The 20,996-nt window shown below is 41.0% G+C and overlaps 1 protein-coding gene across 1 annotated transcript in view; it reads left to right on the top strand.

Moving 5' to 3' along the window:
* The first annotated feature begins 5,109 nt into the window (after window positions 1-5,109).
* Slc9a7 (solute carrier family 9 member A7) overlaps window positions 5,110-20,996 on the top strand; it is a 193,015-nt gene continuing 177,128 nt past the window's right edge. The window contains exon 1 of the mRNA XM_038316726.1: window positions 5,110-5,437. Within this exon, the coding sequence (XP_038172654.1) occupies window positions 5,110-5,437 (328 nt within the window). The remainder of the gene's footprint in view (window positions 5,438-20,996) is intronic.

Genomic DNA, 20,996 nt, shown 5'->3' with positions numbered 1-20,996 from the left:
CATTAAATTCAAGGAAGACTTTAATTTCTTTCTTTATTTCTTCCTTGACCCAGGTGTGGTTCAGTAGTTAACTGTTCAGTTTCCATGAGTTTGTAGGCTTTCTGGGGGTAGCATTGTTGTTGAATTCTAATTTTAATCCATGGTGATATGATAAGACACAGGTGGTTACTAATTTTTTTTTGTAACTGTGGAAGTTTGCTTTGTTACCGAGTATGTGGTCAATTTTCGAAAAGGTTCCATGAGCCGCAGAGAAGAAAGTGTATTCTTTCCTATTTGGGTGGAATGTTCTATAGATGTCTGTTAAGTCCATTTGGTTTATTACCTCCATTAAGTCTTTTATTTTTTATTTATTTATTTATTTATTTATTTATTTATTTATTGGTTTTTTGAGACAGGGTTTCTCTGCAGCTTTAGAGCCTGTCCTGGAGCTAGCTCTTGTAGACCAGGCTGGTCTCAAACTCACAGAGATCCGCCTGCCTCTGCCTCTGCCTCCCGGGTGCTGGGATTAAAGGCGTGCGCCACCATCGCCCGGCTCCATTAAGTCTTTTAATTCTCTATTAGGTTTCTGTCTGATTGACCTGTCCATTGGTGAGAGAGGAGTGTTGAAGTCTCCTACTATTAGTGTGTGTGATTTGATGGCTGCCTTGAGTTCTAGTAATGTTTCTTTTACATAAGTGGGTGCTTTTATATTAGGGGCATAGATATTCAGGATTGAGACTTCATTCTGATGGATTTTCCTGTTATGAGTATAAAATGTCCCTTTCTATCTCTTCTGATTGATTTTAGTTTGAAGTCAACCTTGTTAGAAATTTGTATGGCCACACCCGCTTGTTTCTTAGGTCCATTTGCTTGATAAACCTTTTCCCAACCCTTAATCTGAGTAGATGTCTGTCTTTGTGGTTGAGGTGTGTTTCTTGTAAACAGCAGAATGTTGGATCCTGTTTTCATATCCAATCTCTTAGCCTGTGCCTTTTTATTGGTGAATTGAGTCCATTGATATTAAGTGATATTAATGACCAGTGGTTGTTAACTCCGGTCGTCAGATTTTTTTCTGGTAGAGTTTGTGTGATTCCCTTCTTCTATTTGTGCTGGTGAAGGGTCGCTAGATGTCTGAATTATTGTGGGCATTGTTGGACTCCTTGGTTTTTGATTTTCCTTCTATTACTTTCTGTAAGGCTGGATTTGTGGCTACATATTGTTTAAATTTGTTTTTATCCTGGAAAATTTTGTTTTCTCCATTTATAGTGAACGAAAGTTTGGCTGGGTATAGTAGTCTGGGCTTGCATCCATGGTCTCTTAGTTTCTGCAGTACTTCTATCCAGGACCTTCTGGCTTTCATGGTTTCCATAGAGAAGTCAGGTGTAAGTCTGATAGGTTTATCCTTTCTATACATTGAATATATCTGGACAGCTTTTGGATTTATCTTTTTTTTTTTTGAAGAGGCCCTTAAACTGGCAGGTTCATGTCTCTTGCTCAATTTGGAATAATTTTAGTTATTATGTATTCACATATTTTTCTCAACATTATTTACTCGCTCCTTCAGCATCTCTAGAGACAAAATGTTACGTTTTATTGTATCATCCTACCGATTATTGTGGCTCTGTATATTTATTTCTCACCTTTTCCCTCTCTATTGTTCAACTTAGCTAAATTCTATTGATATATCCTTAAATTTATTGTCTCTTTCAAATCCACTCTTCTATTGTACCCTGCAAGGCTCTTTAAAAGTTTCTATTACTGTATTTTTCAGTCTTACAATTTCAATTTTCTATTGCTTCTTACCTCTTTGCTGAAACTTTTCTTTTGGTTTTTCAAGACAAGGTTTCTGTGTGTATCCTTGGCTGTCCATGGACTCATATGTAAACCAAGCTGGCCATGAAATCACAGAAATTCGTCTGCCTCTGCTTTCTGAGTACCGGGATTAAAGGTGTGCACCACCACTGCCTGGTTTTTGTTAAAACTTCTAATGTTTACATTCATTTAAAGATCATTTGTCACCGGGCGGTAGTGACACAGGCCTTTAATTCCAACACTTACAAGGCAGAGGCAGGCTGAATCCTTGTGAGTTCGAGACCAGCCTGGTCTACAGAGTAGGTTCCAGGACAGCCAAGGCTACACAGAGAAACCTTGTCTCAAAAAACAAAACCAATTTTTATTGACACTTAAAATTTTGTTATATAGAAATATTTACATTTTTGTTTTAACTTGTAATCAACATGGTTTGGTTTAGAACACAAATTCTGACCTGCAGTGTGTGGATTATAGTGCTAAAGCTAATTCAAGTTTTGAAAATTATGCAGAACTCTCATATCTGTCTTGTATTTTTGTTTGTTCGGTTGGTTTTTTTGAGTCAGGGTCTCACTGCATAACCCAGTCTGACCAGGAAATTCCTATTAACCTAGGCAAATCTTAATCTCACTATCCTCCTGCCTCAGTCTCCTAAATGCTGTGATCACACACATATTTTAATCAGCAAGTTGTCTACAATCTGGAGGTTTCTTAATTATCAGTCTTTTGTATGCTGTTCTGTGTTCATTCAGGTTGTAGTGAATTTAGGAATTCATAAACAACTTTTCTTTTGAGATTCTTCTCCACGGTCTCCCTGGTATCTGGAGTTCCTTGGAGTGCCTTTATTGGGTTCTTAGAGAGAAATCTACATATTTACTTTTCTCTACTATTAAGTTCTTGCAACTTTGTCTGACACTAAGCAGTAGAAGAAAGGACAGATGAAGAGGGAGGGAAGAGGGAGGGGGGAGGAGGAAGACACACCCACACACAGACACAGATATACACAGAGAGACAGAGATGGAGACAGAGACAGAGTGACACACAGAGAGACAGAAATAGAGAAACATGCAGAGACAGAGAGACACACAGAGAGACAGAGATAGAGAAACACGCAGAGACAGAGAGACACACAGAGAGACAGAGACATAGAGAAATGAATACAAACCATTGGTGAACAGCACCCAGTGTTTTGGGATCACAGTCACTCTAGGCAGAGAGAAAGACAGTCCCCACTCCTGTCTGAGTGCATGAGGGTATGGCAATTTTTTTAACCAATGCAGCTGCCACGGTACAGGAAAGAACAAAGAAAAAATTAAATGGTATTTCTTCTATGTTCTTTGAACAATAGGAGACCTATTTCCCCCTCTTTCTGGAGTTCTTTTTGTCCATGTCTATTCACCCTTCTAAGTTTGCTTGAGTCTGGTATTGAGTTGGCTTCAACTCTGGTGTTCTTCATGAAATGACCTGTTGTCTTCATTTCAGAATGTTTAAATGGCTTTGCTGTGCGTTCTGCTCAGGTGTTTTGGGCTGCGTTGGATCTTGCCTTGTTGCCCATGCTAGCCTTGAAATTCCTGCTTCAATTCTTCTCACCCCAGCCTCTCGAGTAGCTGGGATTTATAGAGGTGTGCCACCATACCCAGAGAGAATCACACAGTTGAGTGTGTTGATCTGTGTTAATTGGAATCAGAATCTCTGGGCTGAATAAGATAGATTGCATATATAAATATGTATAGCTCACGAGTCTTTGGTGTATATGTGTTAATAGTAGGTGAGTTTTTTCATGTTCTTCCCGAGGCAAACACTTTATGTAATGATTAATCTTCTGGTTGTCTATTGCTGTGGAAGAAGCTGTCTTCAAATAGTAAGGTCTATGAAAATAGCACCAATCATTTCATTATCTCGGTTTCAGGCATTGCCTAGGCTCAGCTAGATAGTTCTTATTTGCAGTTTCTTTTGTATTTATGGTGGAGTAGGAAAAGATCCTGGCTAAAATCAAGATGAAGAGATTCCATGGTGTGAAGAAGGCACTAAGTAGTCTTGGCTAAATGCTCACCTAGAGGAGGGTGGTGGTGTTCTGAACAGATTTCCTATCTTCTTCAGCGAATCCTTTTGCTGCAAACTCCTCTGGAGGAGAGAGCATGGGCAGTTGGTGGGGATAGAGATTCAGTAAATGTGAATAGAGTGCTTGACCACAGGCAGTGACTGATGTGTTCAGCTTTCTTTTCTTCCTTGACTAGAGAAACAAGGTGGGTTGAAAACTCTAGTTATTAGGATTTCTTCCTAGAGGTTTTATCTCTGAAGACCTTGTCATAATTCTGAGTTGGGCTTGACCCTAATGTTCAACTAAAGACTCACCTGTTTTCTGAGTTAACAGGACGATAACATTAAAAGTATCATCATGATAAATTGCCCCTCCCACCCTCAGGGCTGACCATTGTCCACTTTTCTACTCAGAATGGCAAGAGTTCTTAGTTCCCTCCAATTCAATCCTCTTTCCAGCAAGGAATTAGTTGAAGTCTAATGATGGAGTTATTTATTTCATGGCTCTCACAGATTGCCATTACCTATCCTTATTTGAATAATGACTCCGAAAGGTGACAAAAAGGGGAGCGTTCTCTCTCTCTCTCTCTCTCTCTCTCTCTCTCTCTCTCTCTCTCTCTCTCTCTCTCTCTCTCTCTCTCTCTCTCTCTCTCTCTCTCTCTCTCTCTCTCTCTCTCTCTCTCGTGTGTGAACAGTAATATAAGGTTTTGTAACCCCTGGGAGGCCCCACTTTACTGAGCTCACAGAGGCCACACACCCGCGTGACACCAAACTCCTAGCGGTGGCGCTAGCTGATGTTCCTTGCCAGGAGCAAATGACCTCTGCAGTCCCTTTTAGGTAGCGTGAGGGCTACTACCCAGAAACTGGTTAGCCGACCCCAGAGGGTCTGATCAGGTACTCCTGGACAGGACGGTCAGCGCGGCGCCACCAAAGGGCTGGCTGCCCGCCTGGCGGAGGAGAATAGAGCCCGCCCCACCGGGACAGTCGGGTGGCGGTGCTCTAGGCCAGGGCGGGGGGGGGGGGGGGGGGGGGGGCGGAGAAGGGGAGACGACAGCGACGTCGAACAGGTGCGCGGGCGGTGGGGGGGGGCGGTGCTTGGGGATCCTGCGCACTGCGAGCGCCCCTCCCCCGCAGTTTGGCGCAGCCCCGGCCGGGCGCGAGCGGCAGAAGGAGGAGCTGTGGCTGTAGCCGCGGGCTAGGTCGGCACCGCGGGAAGCTGCCGACGACTGTGTGGGCTGTTGCTGGTCCCCGCGTGAAAGAGGCGCGGGCAGCCCCGGAGTCATGGAGCCTAGTGACGCGGCGCACCGCGGTCCAGGGAGGGCTGTTTGGGCGCTGGCGCCGCGGCTGCTGCTGCTGCCACTGTTGCCAGTGCTGCTGGGTCGGGGGCTGCGGCTCGGGGCCGCGGCCTCCTCCTCTGGGGCGGCGGCCGAGGACAGCAGCGCCATGGAGGAGCTCGCCACCGAGAAGGAGGCGGAGGAAAGCCACCGGCAGGACAGCGTGAGCCTGCTCACTTTCATCCTCCTGCTCACCCTCACCATCCTCACCATCTGGCTCTTCAAGCACCGCCGGGTGCGCTTTCTGCACGAGACCGGGCTGGCCATGATCTATGGTGAGTTCCCTGCCTCTGCCGGGCCAACATCCCTTGGGCGGCCGGCTGTGCTCCTCCTGGTTGCCGCACAGTTCTCCCGCTTCACTTCCCAAGGAGTTTCTTCTTTTGCGTTTCCAGCTGAGACGCCGTGGCTTTCCAAGGTCAACTATCTGCATTTTTATGACTTTTGCTGTGCTTAAAAGCATTTTTTGTCCCATTTCAACGTTTCTTTACCAGGAACCAAGATGAAAGACACAGAGGAGATCCCTTAGCCCCTCTGCTTGATTATGTCTCTCTTGTGCCCCACTCCATCAGCCTTGACCCCCTTTCCTACCCCAGTTTAGATCTGTAGAGGACACAGGGGCAGAGGTGGGTGATTTCTCAGGGAGCTGTGCCGTGCCAGGGGACAGGCCACAGATGGGTGAGAAAGAAGTCTGAATGTTAAGTCTTGACTTGGGCTGCCCATGATGGTCATTCCAGGTAGGGGCCCACTTCTGAGGTCTGTGTTCTTTTTATCTCTTATCTCTTGTCAATAATGTCCGAGGAGGAATGAAAGGTGAGTGTGGTCTAGGACTCATTGTAGTGACACCACTATGTCAGGCCTAACTATTGAGACAGGAATCCTTAATGTTCCTTGGGAAGTTATACCTATTTCCTTGCTTTCTGCAAACCAAGGGTAACTCTTCTACCCCTAAATTGGTAACAAGGAGCAACTTTGGAGAAACGTTTCTGAGTGTATGGAGGGAAAAGTGATGGTTTTGATTCTGGAGTCAGCCCCCTTTTGTTAAGGATGGGCTGATATCACTTTTCTTTCTGGATTGAATAGTAGACAGCATGTTGCGTGGACAGGGTTATGATGTGGATAATAACAGTCACAATCTGAGTCATCCTTTTTTCTCTCTGTGCCTCCTGTCATTCTCTCCTTACTCCCACGCCATTCACTCCAAACTGGAGCCAAGCATTCTTTTTTTAACTTAATTCAAGGGTGTGAAAGCCCCAAACCGGCATTCTCCAATGAAATAAAAGAGCCCCCCTTCAGAACTGTTTCCCAAGCCAGAGCGTTATTCTTCATCACAGTATACTCCACTCAGTTTTTACCCAGGGATCCCTGACAGAATAGAAATTAATCTTTAATTTCTTAACTTTAATGTGTGAATTACCCTTGGTCCTGGGCCTTTTGGGTCTCATGTTAGTTATTAATAGCCAGAGCTTATGGCTACCAAACCCTTTCAAACAAATTGTATAAGGGACTAGTTGGGAGTCTTTCAGTTTGGAAGTAGTGACTTAAACAGATTTTGAAACCATAAAATAAAAAATCTAGGTGGTTATGGGAAATCACAAGTCTCAGGACAGACTTTGGCCTCCATACTTGATCAAGGAGCCTCTGTAGTTTGTTTTAGTTGGTAACAAGTGGATGACAGAGGAAAGCATGTAAACCGAGATGTTTCCTGGGCAGATAGTGAATGAGGAATTGAAATATGCTGCCATCTTAGATGACTGCCTCAGAGTCATGTTGGAAATGAAGGACTGCCTTTGTATGTTTATACAAAGCTATGAGCATATATTTATCTTATAGGTCTCAGAACAAACTCCTTAAAGAACAGCGAGAAATAGGTAGTACATTTGACAGACTCATAAATGCATGCTCAAAGACAGAAAATAAATGGGGATAAAAATATGTGTTCTGAGGATTATTCTATGTTCATAGAATTCAGTAATTTTTATCTTTGGATTTTGTTCGAGACAGGGTCTTGCAGAGTAGCCTAGACTGTCCTGAAATTCACTGTGTAGCCTTGGTTGGCCTTGAATTTAGGGCAGTCCTCCTGCCTCAGCCTCCTGAGTACTGGGATTACGTATGAGCTACCACACCCAGCTCTAGTCATCTTTATCATAAGGCTTAAAAACAACAGTAGGCTTTTGTTACACTGATATATACTTCAAAAAGTCACCTCAGTTTTTTAGTAATTGGGACCACATGCCAGTGTGCTCTTTCATTTTGTGGATAGTCATGTTGTAAATCTCATGATTTACCTGTGTAGTTTTGTTCTATGTCTTTGGGTCTTCTTGCTGCTTTTAAATGTATTGAGAAATTTATTTTGCCAAAGTGTGATTTCCTGGGTTATTTCAAATATTAATATGTTGATTTGGGTTGTTTGTAATTGTGAGAAAACATTTCTTTCCAGGACATTTTATCTTCTGTTTCAATTCTCGATCAAAATCTGAATTCTAATTTTAATTGATTACTAAATTTTCCACTATGTACTTAAGATTGTTAGAGTAATAAGGCAGGAGACTCTGACCCCTGCAGATGTGCTTTAGTGTGCACACATGAACACACCTGTGCACACACATGCATCTGCCCACAGACAAAGAAATCTGCTTTTATTTCTCAGTAGCCATAGAGGAAGTGAGTAGTTGTCCTCTTGTCTCTGAGTAATAAAGGTCAGGAAGGCTTAAGGATATATTTGTTGAAGATCTGCTCTCTTCTGGGTATGCATATTAATTTCTGGAAGCTACAATTTAACTTCAGAAATTTTTTATGAATTAAAATGTTCGATTTTGAAATCTAAAACCCTTCAAATTTTTAGAAGTCTCTTTCCTGTCATCTATTTTATTGGCATATATTCATTGTACATAGTACTGGTTTTCTTAAGAACATTTGACACAAGTATTTAATGTAGTTTGACAGTGTTTTCCTCATGCCCTGCTATCCTCTACTTTTTTCCTCCTCCTGCTATTTCCCTTTCTTCCCCTAAAGCAGTGGTTCTCAACCTTCTTAATGCTGTGACCCTTTAATATAGTTCCTCACATTGTGGTGACCCCCAACCAAAAAATTACTTGTTGCTACTTCATAACTGTAATTTTGCTATTGTTATGAATTCTAATGTAAATATTTTTGGAGACAGAGGTTTGCAAAAGGGATCACAGCCCACATCTTGAGAACCACTGTTTTAGACATTCAGGCTTCTATTTTCATGTCATGCATATATACATGAGTTTTTGTTATATCGATAAAGTCTGGGATTCACAAATGAGAGAAAATATGCAATATTTGTCTTCTTGAGTCTGACTTAATTTATTTACTGTGATAATCTGCAACTGCACACATTTTCCTGCAAACCACATAATTTTATTATTCATGGATGAGTAAAATTCCATTGTGTGTATATAGCACATTTTCTTTATCCACTTTTTCTGATGACAGACACCTAAGTTGGTTCCATAGTTTAGCTGTTGTGAGTCCTGCTGCAGTAAGCATGGATGTGCAGGATCTCTTGTCTTGGAGTACTTTGAGTAAATACCCAGGAGTTTCCCACCTTTTTCTATTGAACTATATTTAATCTGAGAGGTGTAGCTTTAGTATTAAACAAATAAACTAATACAGTTATAAATATCTATGGAAGTGTATGTAATGGACTATTCATTGGTTTCCTTAGGGGACAGAACCTTGGTAGCTGTGACTTTTGAGTGGAAGGGAGATGTCATTATGTACTTATTTGTGCATTTTGGTTTTTGAACTGTAGAAGTGTAATTACCCAGTAGCATGTCTATGCCGCCTATCTGTATCAGTTGTGATGTGTGTGCTTCTTAAATCACTGAATGTAACAACCACTTCTCCCTATTTATATCGTGGTATGTCATCCCATTGTCCCCAGGGAGTAGTTATTTCATTAGGAATTTACACAAATAGATCTTGTAGTAGTAAGTATTTGCTTCAGTACAAAGGACCTAAAAACAGTAAGAGATATATTGTGAATGTTTAGCATTTGTAGTAAAAGACAAGTACTAAGGATAGTGCATTCATCCCTGACAAGAGGCCAAGGTAGCTACTAGGCACAGGATTCCCAGACCTGACTTTCTAGGGAGTTTGAAAGCAGTCCCAGGACCTTAACATGGCAGCTGTAGATATCTGGGTGAAGCATTAGCATGGCAGCAGTCTAACCTGTTCCATTAGACTAGGGAGCTTCCAGTTGTCTCTGTAGGTGATTAAGCACCATCCTGAAGTTACAGGGCCCTGCATGTCTGCACAGCCGGAATAACAAATTTTTGAGGCAGGGGAAGGTGGCATAAATAGACTGTCAGTTAATTGTGGTTCTCATGTTTACAGTAGTTCTACTTCCTCTATAGTGTTTTTGTGACAAATGACGTGTATCCAAAATAATATCTCTAGACTACACTAGCCTGCCACCTGCTTCTTAATTCTCCTTTTTCCATGTCTGCCAGCTTTCTGAAGACTTATTGGTCAGCCATTGCAAAGTTTTTTTGAGTTGTGGGTTCCTTGCTGCTGCTCTGTTGATTGTAGCTGGATTGCTAAGCACAGCCTGAGAGTAGACCTTCCAGACAAAGTATGAAAGGATCAAATATGATGTAGGAACATTAGACTTACATTTGGGCATCTGTGTTGGTGAGATTCTCATTGCTTTGACCAAATACCAGAGAGAAACAACCTTAAGGGAGAAGGATTGGTTTTATCTCCATGATTTCAGCCTGTCACAGTGTGGGGGGCTTAGTGGAGCACGGGTTTTCGTTATGTTGCCCAGGAAGCAGAGAGTGTGCCTGCTGCATTGGCTACTTTTCCCTTCCTCCCTTTTTATTTAATCCAGATCCCCATCCATGGAATAGTGTTGCCTACTTTCAGAGAAAGTCTTTCTTTCTTAGATTAACCTCTCTGGAAGCACCTTCACAGATACTTGCAAAGGTACACTTCAGTATTCTAGGTGTTTCTCTGTCCAGTCATATGATTGATTATAGTTAACCCTCCTTTACAAGTTTATTGGTTCAGCCACAGTACACAAACACATCTCTTTCATTCATAACATTGCAACACTAAGGGCTCATAACTCATACTGTAAAATAGATTTAGTCCCTCTCCAAACCCCCCAGTCTCAATAGTTCCAGCACTGCTTAAAAGTTCAGGTCCAAAATTTCCTCTGAACAATGAAATCAACTCTTAGCTGTGAGCCCCTGTAGAATAATGGCACAGAGGAGATTACCTATTCTAAAAAGGAGGATAGGGAAATAGAAAAGAAGGATCAGACAAGAGCAAGACTGAAACCCTGCAGGGAAACCCTCGAGCTTTATGTCTAGCACCTGTGGCATGTGGTGGTGTGTCATGTGTTGTGGTGTGACATGAGGTCGGAGGGGTTGGTAGCCCTACCCCTATAGCCTTGCTGGTTGTATATCACATGGATTTTCTCTTGAGCTGGCTGTGCTTCCTGCTTCCAACCTTCCTAGTAATCTCCAATATTCTGGGCTCTGCATTGCATCTTTTATTTAATTCTCCCAATTTCATACATTACCCTTTTGAGGGCTGCCTGCTGCACATTACCGAGCTTCCCAGGTATTTCTTTGAAGTCTGGGAGGAAGCTTCAATGACTCTGAAGCTCATTCCACTATACACAAAACTAGAAAAGTGACAAACTCCCTTTGAGACTCCAATTTTTTTTGGGGGGGGGTATGGTCAATTCCAAAGATACCCTCTGTACTTTTTTCTTATTGTTCTGTTACAAAATACGTGGATTCTTTTGAAAGACTTGTTTGTTTTGTTTTTTGAGAAAGGATTTCTCTGTGTAATAGCCCTACCTGTCCTGGAGCCTCATTCGTAGATGAGGCTGGCCTCGAACTCACAGAGATATGCCTGCCTCTGCCTCCCAAATGCTGAGATTAAAGGTGTACACCACCTCTGCTTGGATTGAAAGACTTTTAAAAATAGTTTTTTTTTTAAAGATTTTTGTTTTCAATGTGTATTTGTGTGTGTGTGTGTATGTGTGTCACATGTGTGCAGGTGTTAGAGGTGGCTATAAGAGTGTCGTATTTGATGAAGCTGAAATTGTGGGCAGTCTTGAGCCACTTGACATGGGTGCTGGGAGCTGAACTCAGGTCTTCTGGAAATACTCTAAACTATAGAGCATTCTCTTCAATCCCTGCTTTTAAATTATTTTAATCTCTTCAAACGTCATTCCTTTCTATGCTATATCTTTTCTTGGACCTTTAAGGTTTTCAGACATGTCTTTTTCTTCTGATCCTCACTGTAAACCTGGCTAGGAGCTTCCAGCAGCATCCATTCTACTTTCTGAATGCTGCTACTGCTGCTGTGCTGCTGCTTTAGAACCTCTTCCTTCAGATGAATTTGTTCATTGTTTTTAAAGACAGTTTTCCATAAAAGTCTCAGGACATGTATAAAAGTATAGACAACTTGTTTGCCAGCATGTAACATGAATGTCTTCTGATCCAATTGCTAATAGAATCTTTGTTTCCATCTGAAACTTTGTAGCATTCTGTATGCATCCTGGTCTTCTGAGCTCCCACTCTACTCAGCCCCAAACTCTGTTTACAGCAGTCTAGGCTTCTTATTCCACAGCTTCAAATGTTTTCATATTTCTCTCACAAACCCATTCCAAAGGCTTCTGAATCATATTACCAAGTAGTCATGGCAACCGCCCTACTTCTCTAGTACCACGTTTCTGTTAGTAAAACTTTATTATTGCTGGTTTTGAGAGAGACAACTTAGGGGAGGAAGTTTTTATTTTTAAATTTTATTTTTTGAGACAGGGTTTTGCTCTGTGATGTCCTTCTGTATATGTGTTGCTTTTACTGGTTGATGAATAAAGCTATTTTGGCTATTGGCTTAGCAGAATAAAGCCTGGTGGGAAATCCAAACAGAGAGAGAGGGACACACACACACACACACACACACACACAAACACACACACACACACACACACAGAGAGAGAGAGAGAGAGAGAGAGAGACTAGGTGGAGTTGAGAAGATGTCATATAGCCACTGAAGGAGAAAGATGCCAGAACATAACTGGTAAGCTACAACCTGGTGGTGATGCATAAATGAATAGAAATGGGTTAATTTAAGATGTAAGAGCTAGCTAGGAATATACCTGAGCCATTGGCCAAACAGTGTTGTAGTTAATATAGTTAATGTGTAATTATTTGGGTCTTGGTGGCTGGTAAATGAAAGTGCAGTCTCCTTTTACAGGGTTTCTTCTGTGTAATAACCCTGGCTGTCCTGGAACTTGCTTTGTAGACCAGTCTGGCCTCAAACTCACAAATATCCATCTGCCTCTGCCTCCTGGAATGCTGGAATTAAAGGTGTGCACCACCACACCCAGCTGAGGAAGGATTTATTTTGTGTTTCAGAAATTTCAGTTTATCACGGCAGGTGGTAGCAGCTTACAATATTGTGGCAGGGCAAGGGTAGAGACACTGCACTTGTGGGGTTTTTCCTTTTTCTTTAAAAAATATTTATTTAGCGTGTGTATGGATGTTTTGTCTGCATGTATATCTGTTTGCCACATGTATGCTTGGTGCTTGTGGAGGTCCAAAGAGGGCATCAGATCCCCTAGAACTGGAGTTACATGTGGTTGTGAGACACCATGTGAGTGCTGGGAAATGAACCCTGGTCCTCTGCAAGAGCATCCAGTAGTCTTAACCACTGAACCATCTCTCCAGCCCTTCCTTTTTCCTCTTTTATTCCATCTGGATCTTCATCCTATGTGGTGGTGCTACCCACATTCAGTGTAGATCTTAGTCCCTCTGGAAATGTGCTCAGAGACACACTCAGGTGTGCTCTACCTATCCTAGAGGCTTGTCAGTCTATTCAAGCTGACAATCAAGATGAAATATCTGAACCCATGAACAAACATGGCATACTTTCCTCCAGGTTAATCAAGTATTCTCTTTAAAAGAGCCTCTCACCTTGGCCCAAGTTTAGAGTAGTCTCACTTTGGTTACCAATGTCCCTGGGTTCAGGTGCTGGTTTGCTTCTTATAAAGCTGTATGACTTTAGATGGGTAAGTTCTCTGAACCTTAGTTTCCTCTTTTGGGAAGTGGAGATAAAATTGCTTACCCCATGGGGTTGAAGTATTCGAAAAGGTTAAGATACAGTATCTGATACTTAATAATTTGGTAAATATTAGTTTTCATTTTTACTTAAGACTTTGCGATTTCCTTGGAAAGCTTTGCTTTTTGAAGTTTCCTTGTTCAGAAGAACTCAGATATAATTTTAAGATCTGTGAAGGCATAGTTAATGGTGAGGATATTTGCATATTATTACATCTTTTGGTGTGCTATTTGCTAATACCTAGAAAAAGTTGCCATTTGCCTACCATTCCCTTTTATCTAGCAGTGTCACTTCTTGCCCTTTGTCCTCCAGAAATTTGTGTTAACATATTACATTGAATATTTGCTGCAGCAGAAAAAAAAGGAATACCAAGCATGGACTAGTAAAATGATGCTGCATGTCAATTAAAGAATACTATACAGTCATTGAAAAAGATGTGATGTTTTAAGATATTCTTATAAGGTAGCTGTTCTTATAATAGTGCTGTGGGAGAAGATTAGATAATATTATATGCAACATTGCCTTTTTTCTATCAATAATTACATAAAATACACACTTAAACACTATATATAATATGTGTGTGGTTCTTTTGAAAACACATAATTTTGGTTGTGAGTCTAGTGTATTAGGGCCACAGTGCTGCTGGGGGCAGTGGTGACATATAGACCCATCTTCTGCTGCAGGTCTGACCTGAAGTCTGGGTCCTGCACTGCCACTAGTGGTCATGGTTAGGGCCACCACCTGAGGCCTTGGTAGTGTCTGGCTACCACACAGGTGCAGGAACCATTCCTACCTGAGTGGCCATTCCCTCCACCCAGAGCCAGGATGTTATCCAGGCCTATGCTGCTGCCAAGCCGTGTTGGGGTCCATGGTCCAGCTGCAGCTTGGTGCTCTGTTGATGTTTGTGACCAGTGGTACCACAGAAGGCCTTAGGAATCATGTGAGGTGAAATCAGAGGGCTATACTGAGCCAGTCCCTCCCTTCACTGCCCTGAGAAAGCTGGCCTTACCTCTTGCTGCCAACTGTAGCAAGAGAGCTGGCCCCTGCACTCTGGAGAGAGGGCCCCCACATTTCACCACAGTGAGGATGTAGCTACCCTGAGGGCATGCATGTTGGGGAGCTGACTCCGTCTCTGCACCAGAGGCAAGTGGCCCCAGTGGCTCCATCTGGCCTGTCTACCTAACACCCAGGTCCCCTAATGGGCCTTGGGTTGACCCACCTTAGCATCTACCCCATCTAGATTCTGCTGGAGCTTGTGAAGGGACTGGTCCTGTGGAACAATACCCACAAGATCTCCAAGACACAGGTTACCCCAGAAGAACTCCGGTGAAGATTCAGTGAGGATGGTGTACCAAAAACCAGAGGCCTTGAATCAGACCAATGACATTGCAATGTACAGTTGCTCATCAAGCTGATGGGACAAAGGGATATACCATATGACACACTGAAGCCTCCAATGCCAAAAGGATGGATGAAGAGGTGATAGAGAGGCAGGAGAGAAGGAGAAGCTGAGATTTTGCTATTTCGGGTATGGCTTTTGTTCTTTTATGGTTTTTATTGGGTTTTTTTGTTTTGTTTTTATGCTTCTTGTTGGTATGATTTTTTGTTTGCTTGCTTGCTTACTTTGGTTTGTTTTCTTTCATGGGGGAGTGCAACAGGGATGAGGGAGGAATACGGGGGCGGGAGGTGAACAGAATTGAGATACATGATATGAAAATCCCAAAGATTCAATAAAAAAGTTTTTTAAAAAAAACCAGGCATAGAGATAAGTGTCTGCAACCCTAGTACTGGGGTTGGACTGAGGCTGGCACATGTCCAGCCATTTTAGTCCAATTATTGAGCTCTGGGCTCAGTGAGAGACCTCTGAAAACTTAGAAAGCAGTAGAGCAAGACAGCTGGCATGAACCTCTGGCATCCATGTGCTTGCACACACACAAGCACATTTGCACATATGCTGACATAGGAAGCATACTAAAATAAAAACCAATGAAAAATTGCCTGTGCTCTTCTTAGCATAAGTATTATTCCCATGTGATCCTTTTTCCTTTATCCATTTGTCAGTTGGAGGGGAGGATTCCATGGCCCTAAGGAGTAGTAAAGGCACAAGATGGTAGGTACCTGATCCCTGATAACAACATGAAGAGCCAGCTTCTCCTTCCTCTGGCCCATTACATGCATGAAAACGAACTTCTCTTATGTTAGATCATGAAAAAATGGAGTTGTTTTGTTTTAAGAATGAACATTACCATAACACAAATGTCCATACTGATTTATAGCCAAGTAGCATCCTTTAATTTAAGGATCAGGTACCTTCCATCTTATGCCTGATCAGCATGTTGCTGTGCAGTGAAAATTCTGTCACTAGTTATAGATATGCAACAAAGTTCTGGTTAGAAACAGAAGGCAAAGTAAAGTGTTGGATGGGGTTATACAAAATATTCTTATTTTATACATGCTATCTGTCTGATTCTTGGAGTGTTGATGTAACTGTTGGAGCTTCAGCAGCCACATTGGATCAAGAGATGACCTTGAGAACAGGAAACACTTCTGGCAATATAATAAATAAAGTAGGATTTTCCAGAGTCTTTGACATCATTGAGCTTTCATGCATACTTGTGTACTCTTTATGAGAGTGATGCAAGTTTTTTATTTGCTGCTGAACCTAATTGTAATGTTTATGTCAAGCTGTTAGTGTTACTTGAATTTAAATGTGAAACATGGGGTGTTTTGAGAAGCTGATGCAAATATTCATGGCTACCATGCATATGGTACTTCTTGGAGTTCTACTGGAAAATGAAGAGTAAACAGGAGTCCAGAGAAATAGTTTGAGGAAGGCTTCAGGTTTTAAGCTCCACTTAAAGCACATTTGGTAACTGTTTTAGGCATCTGACAACTACCTGCATACTAGGTGAAAAGGTCTAGAATTAAGACACAGTTTTACTCATGGCTGTGCCTTATCACAGTGAAAGGGGACACGGAAGGATCGGCAAGGGAAAAACAATGAGTGGCATCTGGAAGAGTTTAGTTTGAGCTTCTCAAGTACTTCCATAGGGGAGTTGAGTGTGAGTATGTAACTACAGCTGCACAGGACAAGCTTCATCCTCTGGCAATACAAACTTGCATTTCTGCTTAGGTAGGCTCTCTTGAGCCCTGCAGTGGAGGAAGTCTAATTCGGGATCGTGTACATTCTAGGCAGGTACCCTACAATTGAGCCCTCTCTCTGAAATTTCTGGCACTCAGATGGAAAACAGGTGTTTACTATAAATTGCATTTGTGAAAACAATCTTCCTAGGACAGTATAGCAGAATTTAGTGTTACAGGCACACAAAATCACTTTGTCTATCAACTAGCAGCATAGAGAACATTTCACAGACACATTCCCAGGAACTATTATAAGGATTTCTCATATAAAGTAATCCCTTCCAGGGCTAGCAACATCAGGCCTGTTGTATGAACATTTTTTCCTGTAGACTAAGGTAATGTCAGCTGACTGTTGTTAGATTTTTGTGTTTATGAGACTGCCTTAGTTTTATACCTATGCCCCCTTGATTTGTTATTGTTTTTTAGTTTTTAATTTTATTTTAAAAGTCATCATAAAGAAAATAAACTTTTTTAATATGCAGTTTTATGAATTTCAACATACATATAGATATGTGTAACCACAACTATAACAAAGTATAACAAAGATCACACAAGGCTAGTTCCATCACCTTTTTTTTTTAAAAAAAAATACATATTAAACTGGACCGATGGCTTAGTCATTAAGAGCACTTGCTGATCTTCCAGTGGAGAGTGTGGGTCTCAGCACCCACATCTAATAGCTGACAATTGCCCGTAACTCTACTCTCTTCTGATACCCCCAACATGTGATATTCTCTCTCTCTCTCTCTCTCTCTCTCTCTCTCTCTCTCTCTCTCTCTCTCACACACACACACACACACACACACATGCAAATTACAAGGAAACTGTCATAATATGTCAGACTATCACATGTATGCTTTTTATCACTTTAGTGTTGTGTTTTCAAGTGTAATATGTAAATGGAGCCAAATAGTATATAATGTTTGGGGATTAACATTGTCAGTGTAATGCCTTTGAGAATCACTCTTCTGTATGATTCTCTAATAAATGAATATTTATTGTCTAAATTTGGTTTTATTTATTGGAGTATTTGTTGTCTAAAATTGAAAAAAAGGATTAATTATTTTATAAAACGAGTATTATTGTCTAAAATATATTATGGGATTGTCTTTGGTGGATATACCACAGTTGAAGGATACTTGGATTATTTCCAATCTGGAGTGGTTATGACTAGGGCTACTATATTAGTTTTTGTATGAATGAATGTAAGTTTTCCTTTTTATAGTAAGTTATGAAGAACGAAGTTGCTGGGTAGAGGATTAATCATTGGTTTCATTTCACATGAAAACTGCCGAACTGTTTTCTAGAGCAGCTGTACAGCTCATCTAGCACCACCACTCCCAGCTTAACCATGTCCATTTTTAGAACTAAACTTTTATATTGTGATGGGCTTGGTAGCATTATCTGTTTGACACATGTCTAAAAAGTTATAGTTGACTAAACCCAGGTTTAAAAGATTGTCTCTTGTTTTCATCTAAATATTTTATACCTTTGCATCTAGATCTAGAATTTGTTTTCAGTTAGTTTTTGTAGATGGTATGACATTTTGGTTGAGATTCAAGTTTTTTGTGTGTAAGGACATTCAGTTGTCTCAGTAATTTTGTTGAAAGTGGCTGTTTCTATTGAGTTACATTTGCATCATTGTCAAAAATCAATTACCTAGGTCCCTTCCCAGCTTGCTCCCAGAAAACACCCCCCCCCCCCCCTTCATCCTCCCGTCTTTGGGGCCACAAAATCCCACAGCTCAGCCTGTTTGGGCACCCGGGACCTGGAATTGAGTGCACCCAGGCCAGTGGGAGGTCCCCTGCTTCAATAGCCTGCCTGCAGCAAGGTGGGCCCTTTGTCAGCGAGCTGCTTGGCCAGCAAGGAAACCTGACTGTCTACCAGAAGATCCATCATTCATTGGGGTGAGTGAATTGAATTCATTGGGGGTGAATTGAACTTCTAAAAGAAGACCCAAAGGGGATTATTCAGAGGAAGAAATGGGCAGGCACCAATGCAAGAATTCCTCCAACAATATGAAAAACAACATGAAAGCACCAGAACCCAGCGAACTTACAACAGGAGGACTTGAACACACTAATCAAGAAGAAGTAGAAAAAATTGACTTTATGAAAGTAATAGAGTCCCTTAAACAGGAGGTGAAAAACTCCCTTAAAGAAATGGACGAGAAGAATAACAAAAAGTTTGAAGAATTGAGTAAATCCGTAAACGATATCCTAGGAAACCAAGAAAAAAAGAATCAAACAGATAATGGAAACAGTGCAAGACTTGAAAACCGAAATGGAGGCAAGGAAGAAAACACAAACCGAGGGCCAGCCAGATATGGAAAATCTATGTAAACGAACAGAGACTACAGAAACAAGCATAACCAACAGAATACAAGAGATAGAAGAAAGAATCTCAGATTCTGAAGATACCATAGAGAAAATAAACACACTGATCAAAGAAAACAGCAAATCCAACAAATTCTCATCACAAAACATTCAGGAAATCTGGGACACAACAAAAAGACCAAACCTAAGAATAATAGGTGTAGAAGAAGGAGAAGAATTACAGCTCAATGGTCCAGAAAATATATTTAATAAAATTATAGAAGAAAACTTCCCTAACCTAAAGAAAGATATTCCTATTAAGGTTCAAAAAGCTTACAGAACACCAAATAGACTGGATCAAAAAAAATCATCCCCTCGCCATATTATAATCAAAGCACAAAACATACAGAATAAAGAAAGAATATTAAGAGCTGCAAGGGAAAAAGGTCAAGTAACTTATAAAGGTAAGCCTATCAGACTAACACCTGACTTCTCTATGGAAACCATGAAAGCCAGAAGGTCCTGGATAGATGTTTTGCAGAAAATAAGAGACCATGGATGCAAGCCCAGATTACTATACCCAGCCAAGCTTTCGTTCACTATAAATGGAGAAAACAAAATATTCCAAGATAAAAACAAATTTAAACAATACATAGCCACAAATCCAGCCTTACAGAAAGTAATAGAAGGAAATTCACAAACAAAAGAGTCCACCATTGCACAAAATAACTCAGACATCTAGTGACCCTTCACCAGCACATGTCAAAGAAAGGAAACACACAATCTCTACTACCAAATAAAAAATGACAACCGGAGTTAACAACCACTGGTCATTAATATCACTTAACATCAATGGACTCAATTCACGTATAAAAAGGCACAGGCTAAGAGACTGGATACGAAAACAGGATCCAACATTCTGCTGTTTACAAGAAACACACCTCAACCACAAAGACAGACATCTACTCAGAGTAAAGTGTTGGGAAAAGGTTTATCAAGCAAACAGACCTAAGAAACAAGCGGGTGTGGCCATACTAATTTCTAACAAAGTTGACTTCAAACTAAAATCAATCAGAAGAGATGGAAAGGGACACTTTAAACTCATAACAGGAAAAATCCATCAGAATGAAGTCTCAATCCTGAATATCTATGCCCCTAATACAAAAGCACCCACTTATGTAAAAGAAACATTACTAGAACCCAAGGCAGCAATGAAACCAAACACACTGATAGTGGGAGACTTCAACACTCCTCTCTCACCAATGGACAGGTCAATCCGACAGAAACCTAACAGAGAATTAAGAGACTTAATGGAGGTAATGAACCAAATGGACTTAACAGACATCTATAGAACATTCCACCCAAATAGGAAAGAATATACCTTCTTCTCTGCGGCTCATGGAATCTTTTCGAAAATTGACCACATACTCGGTAACAAAGCAAACTTCCACAGTTACAAAAACATATTAGTAACCACCTGCATCTTATCGGATCACCATGGATTAAAATTAGAATTCAACAACAATGCTACCCCCAGAAAGCCTACAAACTCATGGAAACTGGTCAACTACTGAACCACACCTGGGTCAAAGAAGAAATAAAGAAAGAAATTAAAGTCTTTATTGAATTTAATGAAAATAAAGACACAACATACTCATACCTATGGGACACTATGAAAGTGGTGCTAAGAGAAAAATTCATAGCACTAAGTGCCCACTTAAAGAAAATGGAGAAAGCACACATTGGAGACTTAACAGCACACCTGGAAGCTCTAGAAAAGAAAGAAGGAGACTCACCTAGGAGGAGTAGAAGACTGGAAATAATCAAACTGAGGGCAGAAATAAACAAAATAGAAACACAGAAAACAATCCAAAGAATCAATGAAACAAAAAGCTGGTTCTTGGAGAAAATCAACAAGATTGACAAACCCCTATCCAAACTAATGAAACGGCAGAGAGAGAACAAACAAATTAATAAGATTAGAAATGAAAAGGGGGACATAATCACAGATACAGAGAAAATTCAGAGAATCATTAGATCTTACTACAAAAGCCTGTATGCCACGAAATTGGAAAATGTAAAAGAAATGGACACTTTTTTAGATAAGTACCATATACCAAAGTTAAACCAGGACCAGGTGAACAATCTAAATAGTCTTGTCAGTCGCGAAGAATTAGAAACTGTTATCAGAAACCTCCCTATCAAAAAAAGCCCAGGACCATATGGTTTCAAGGCAGAATTCTACCAGAACTTCCAAGAAGAACTAATA

The sequence above is a fragment of the Arvicola amphibius genome, chromosome X (assembly GCF_903992535.2).
Source record: "Arvicola amphibius chromosome X, mArvAmp1.2, whole genome shotgun sequence".
In the NCBI taxonomy this organism is placed as follows: Eukaryota; Metazoa; Chordata; class Mammalia; order Rodentia; family Cricetidae; genus Arvicola; species Arvicola amphibius.
Note: the sequence above shows the minus strand (reverse complement) of the source record. Positions and strands in the feature narration are given on the sequence as shown.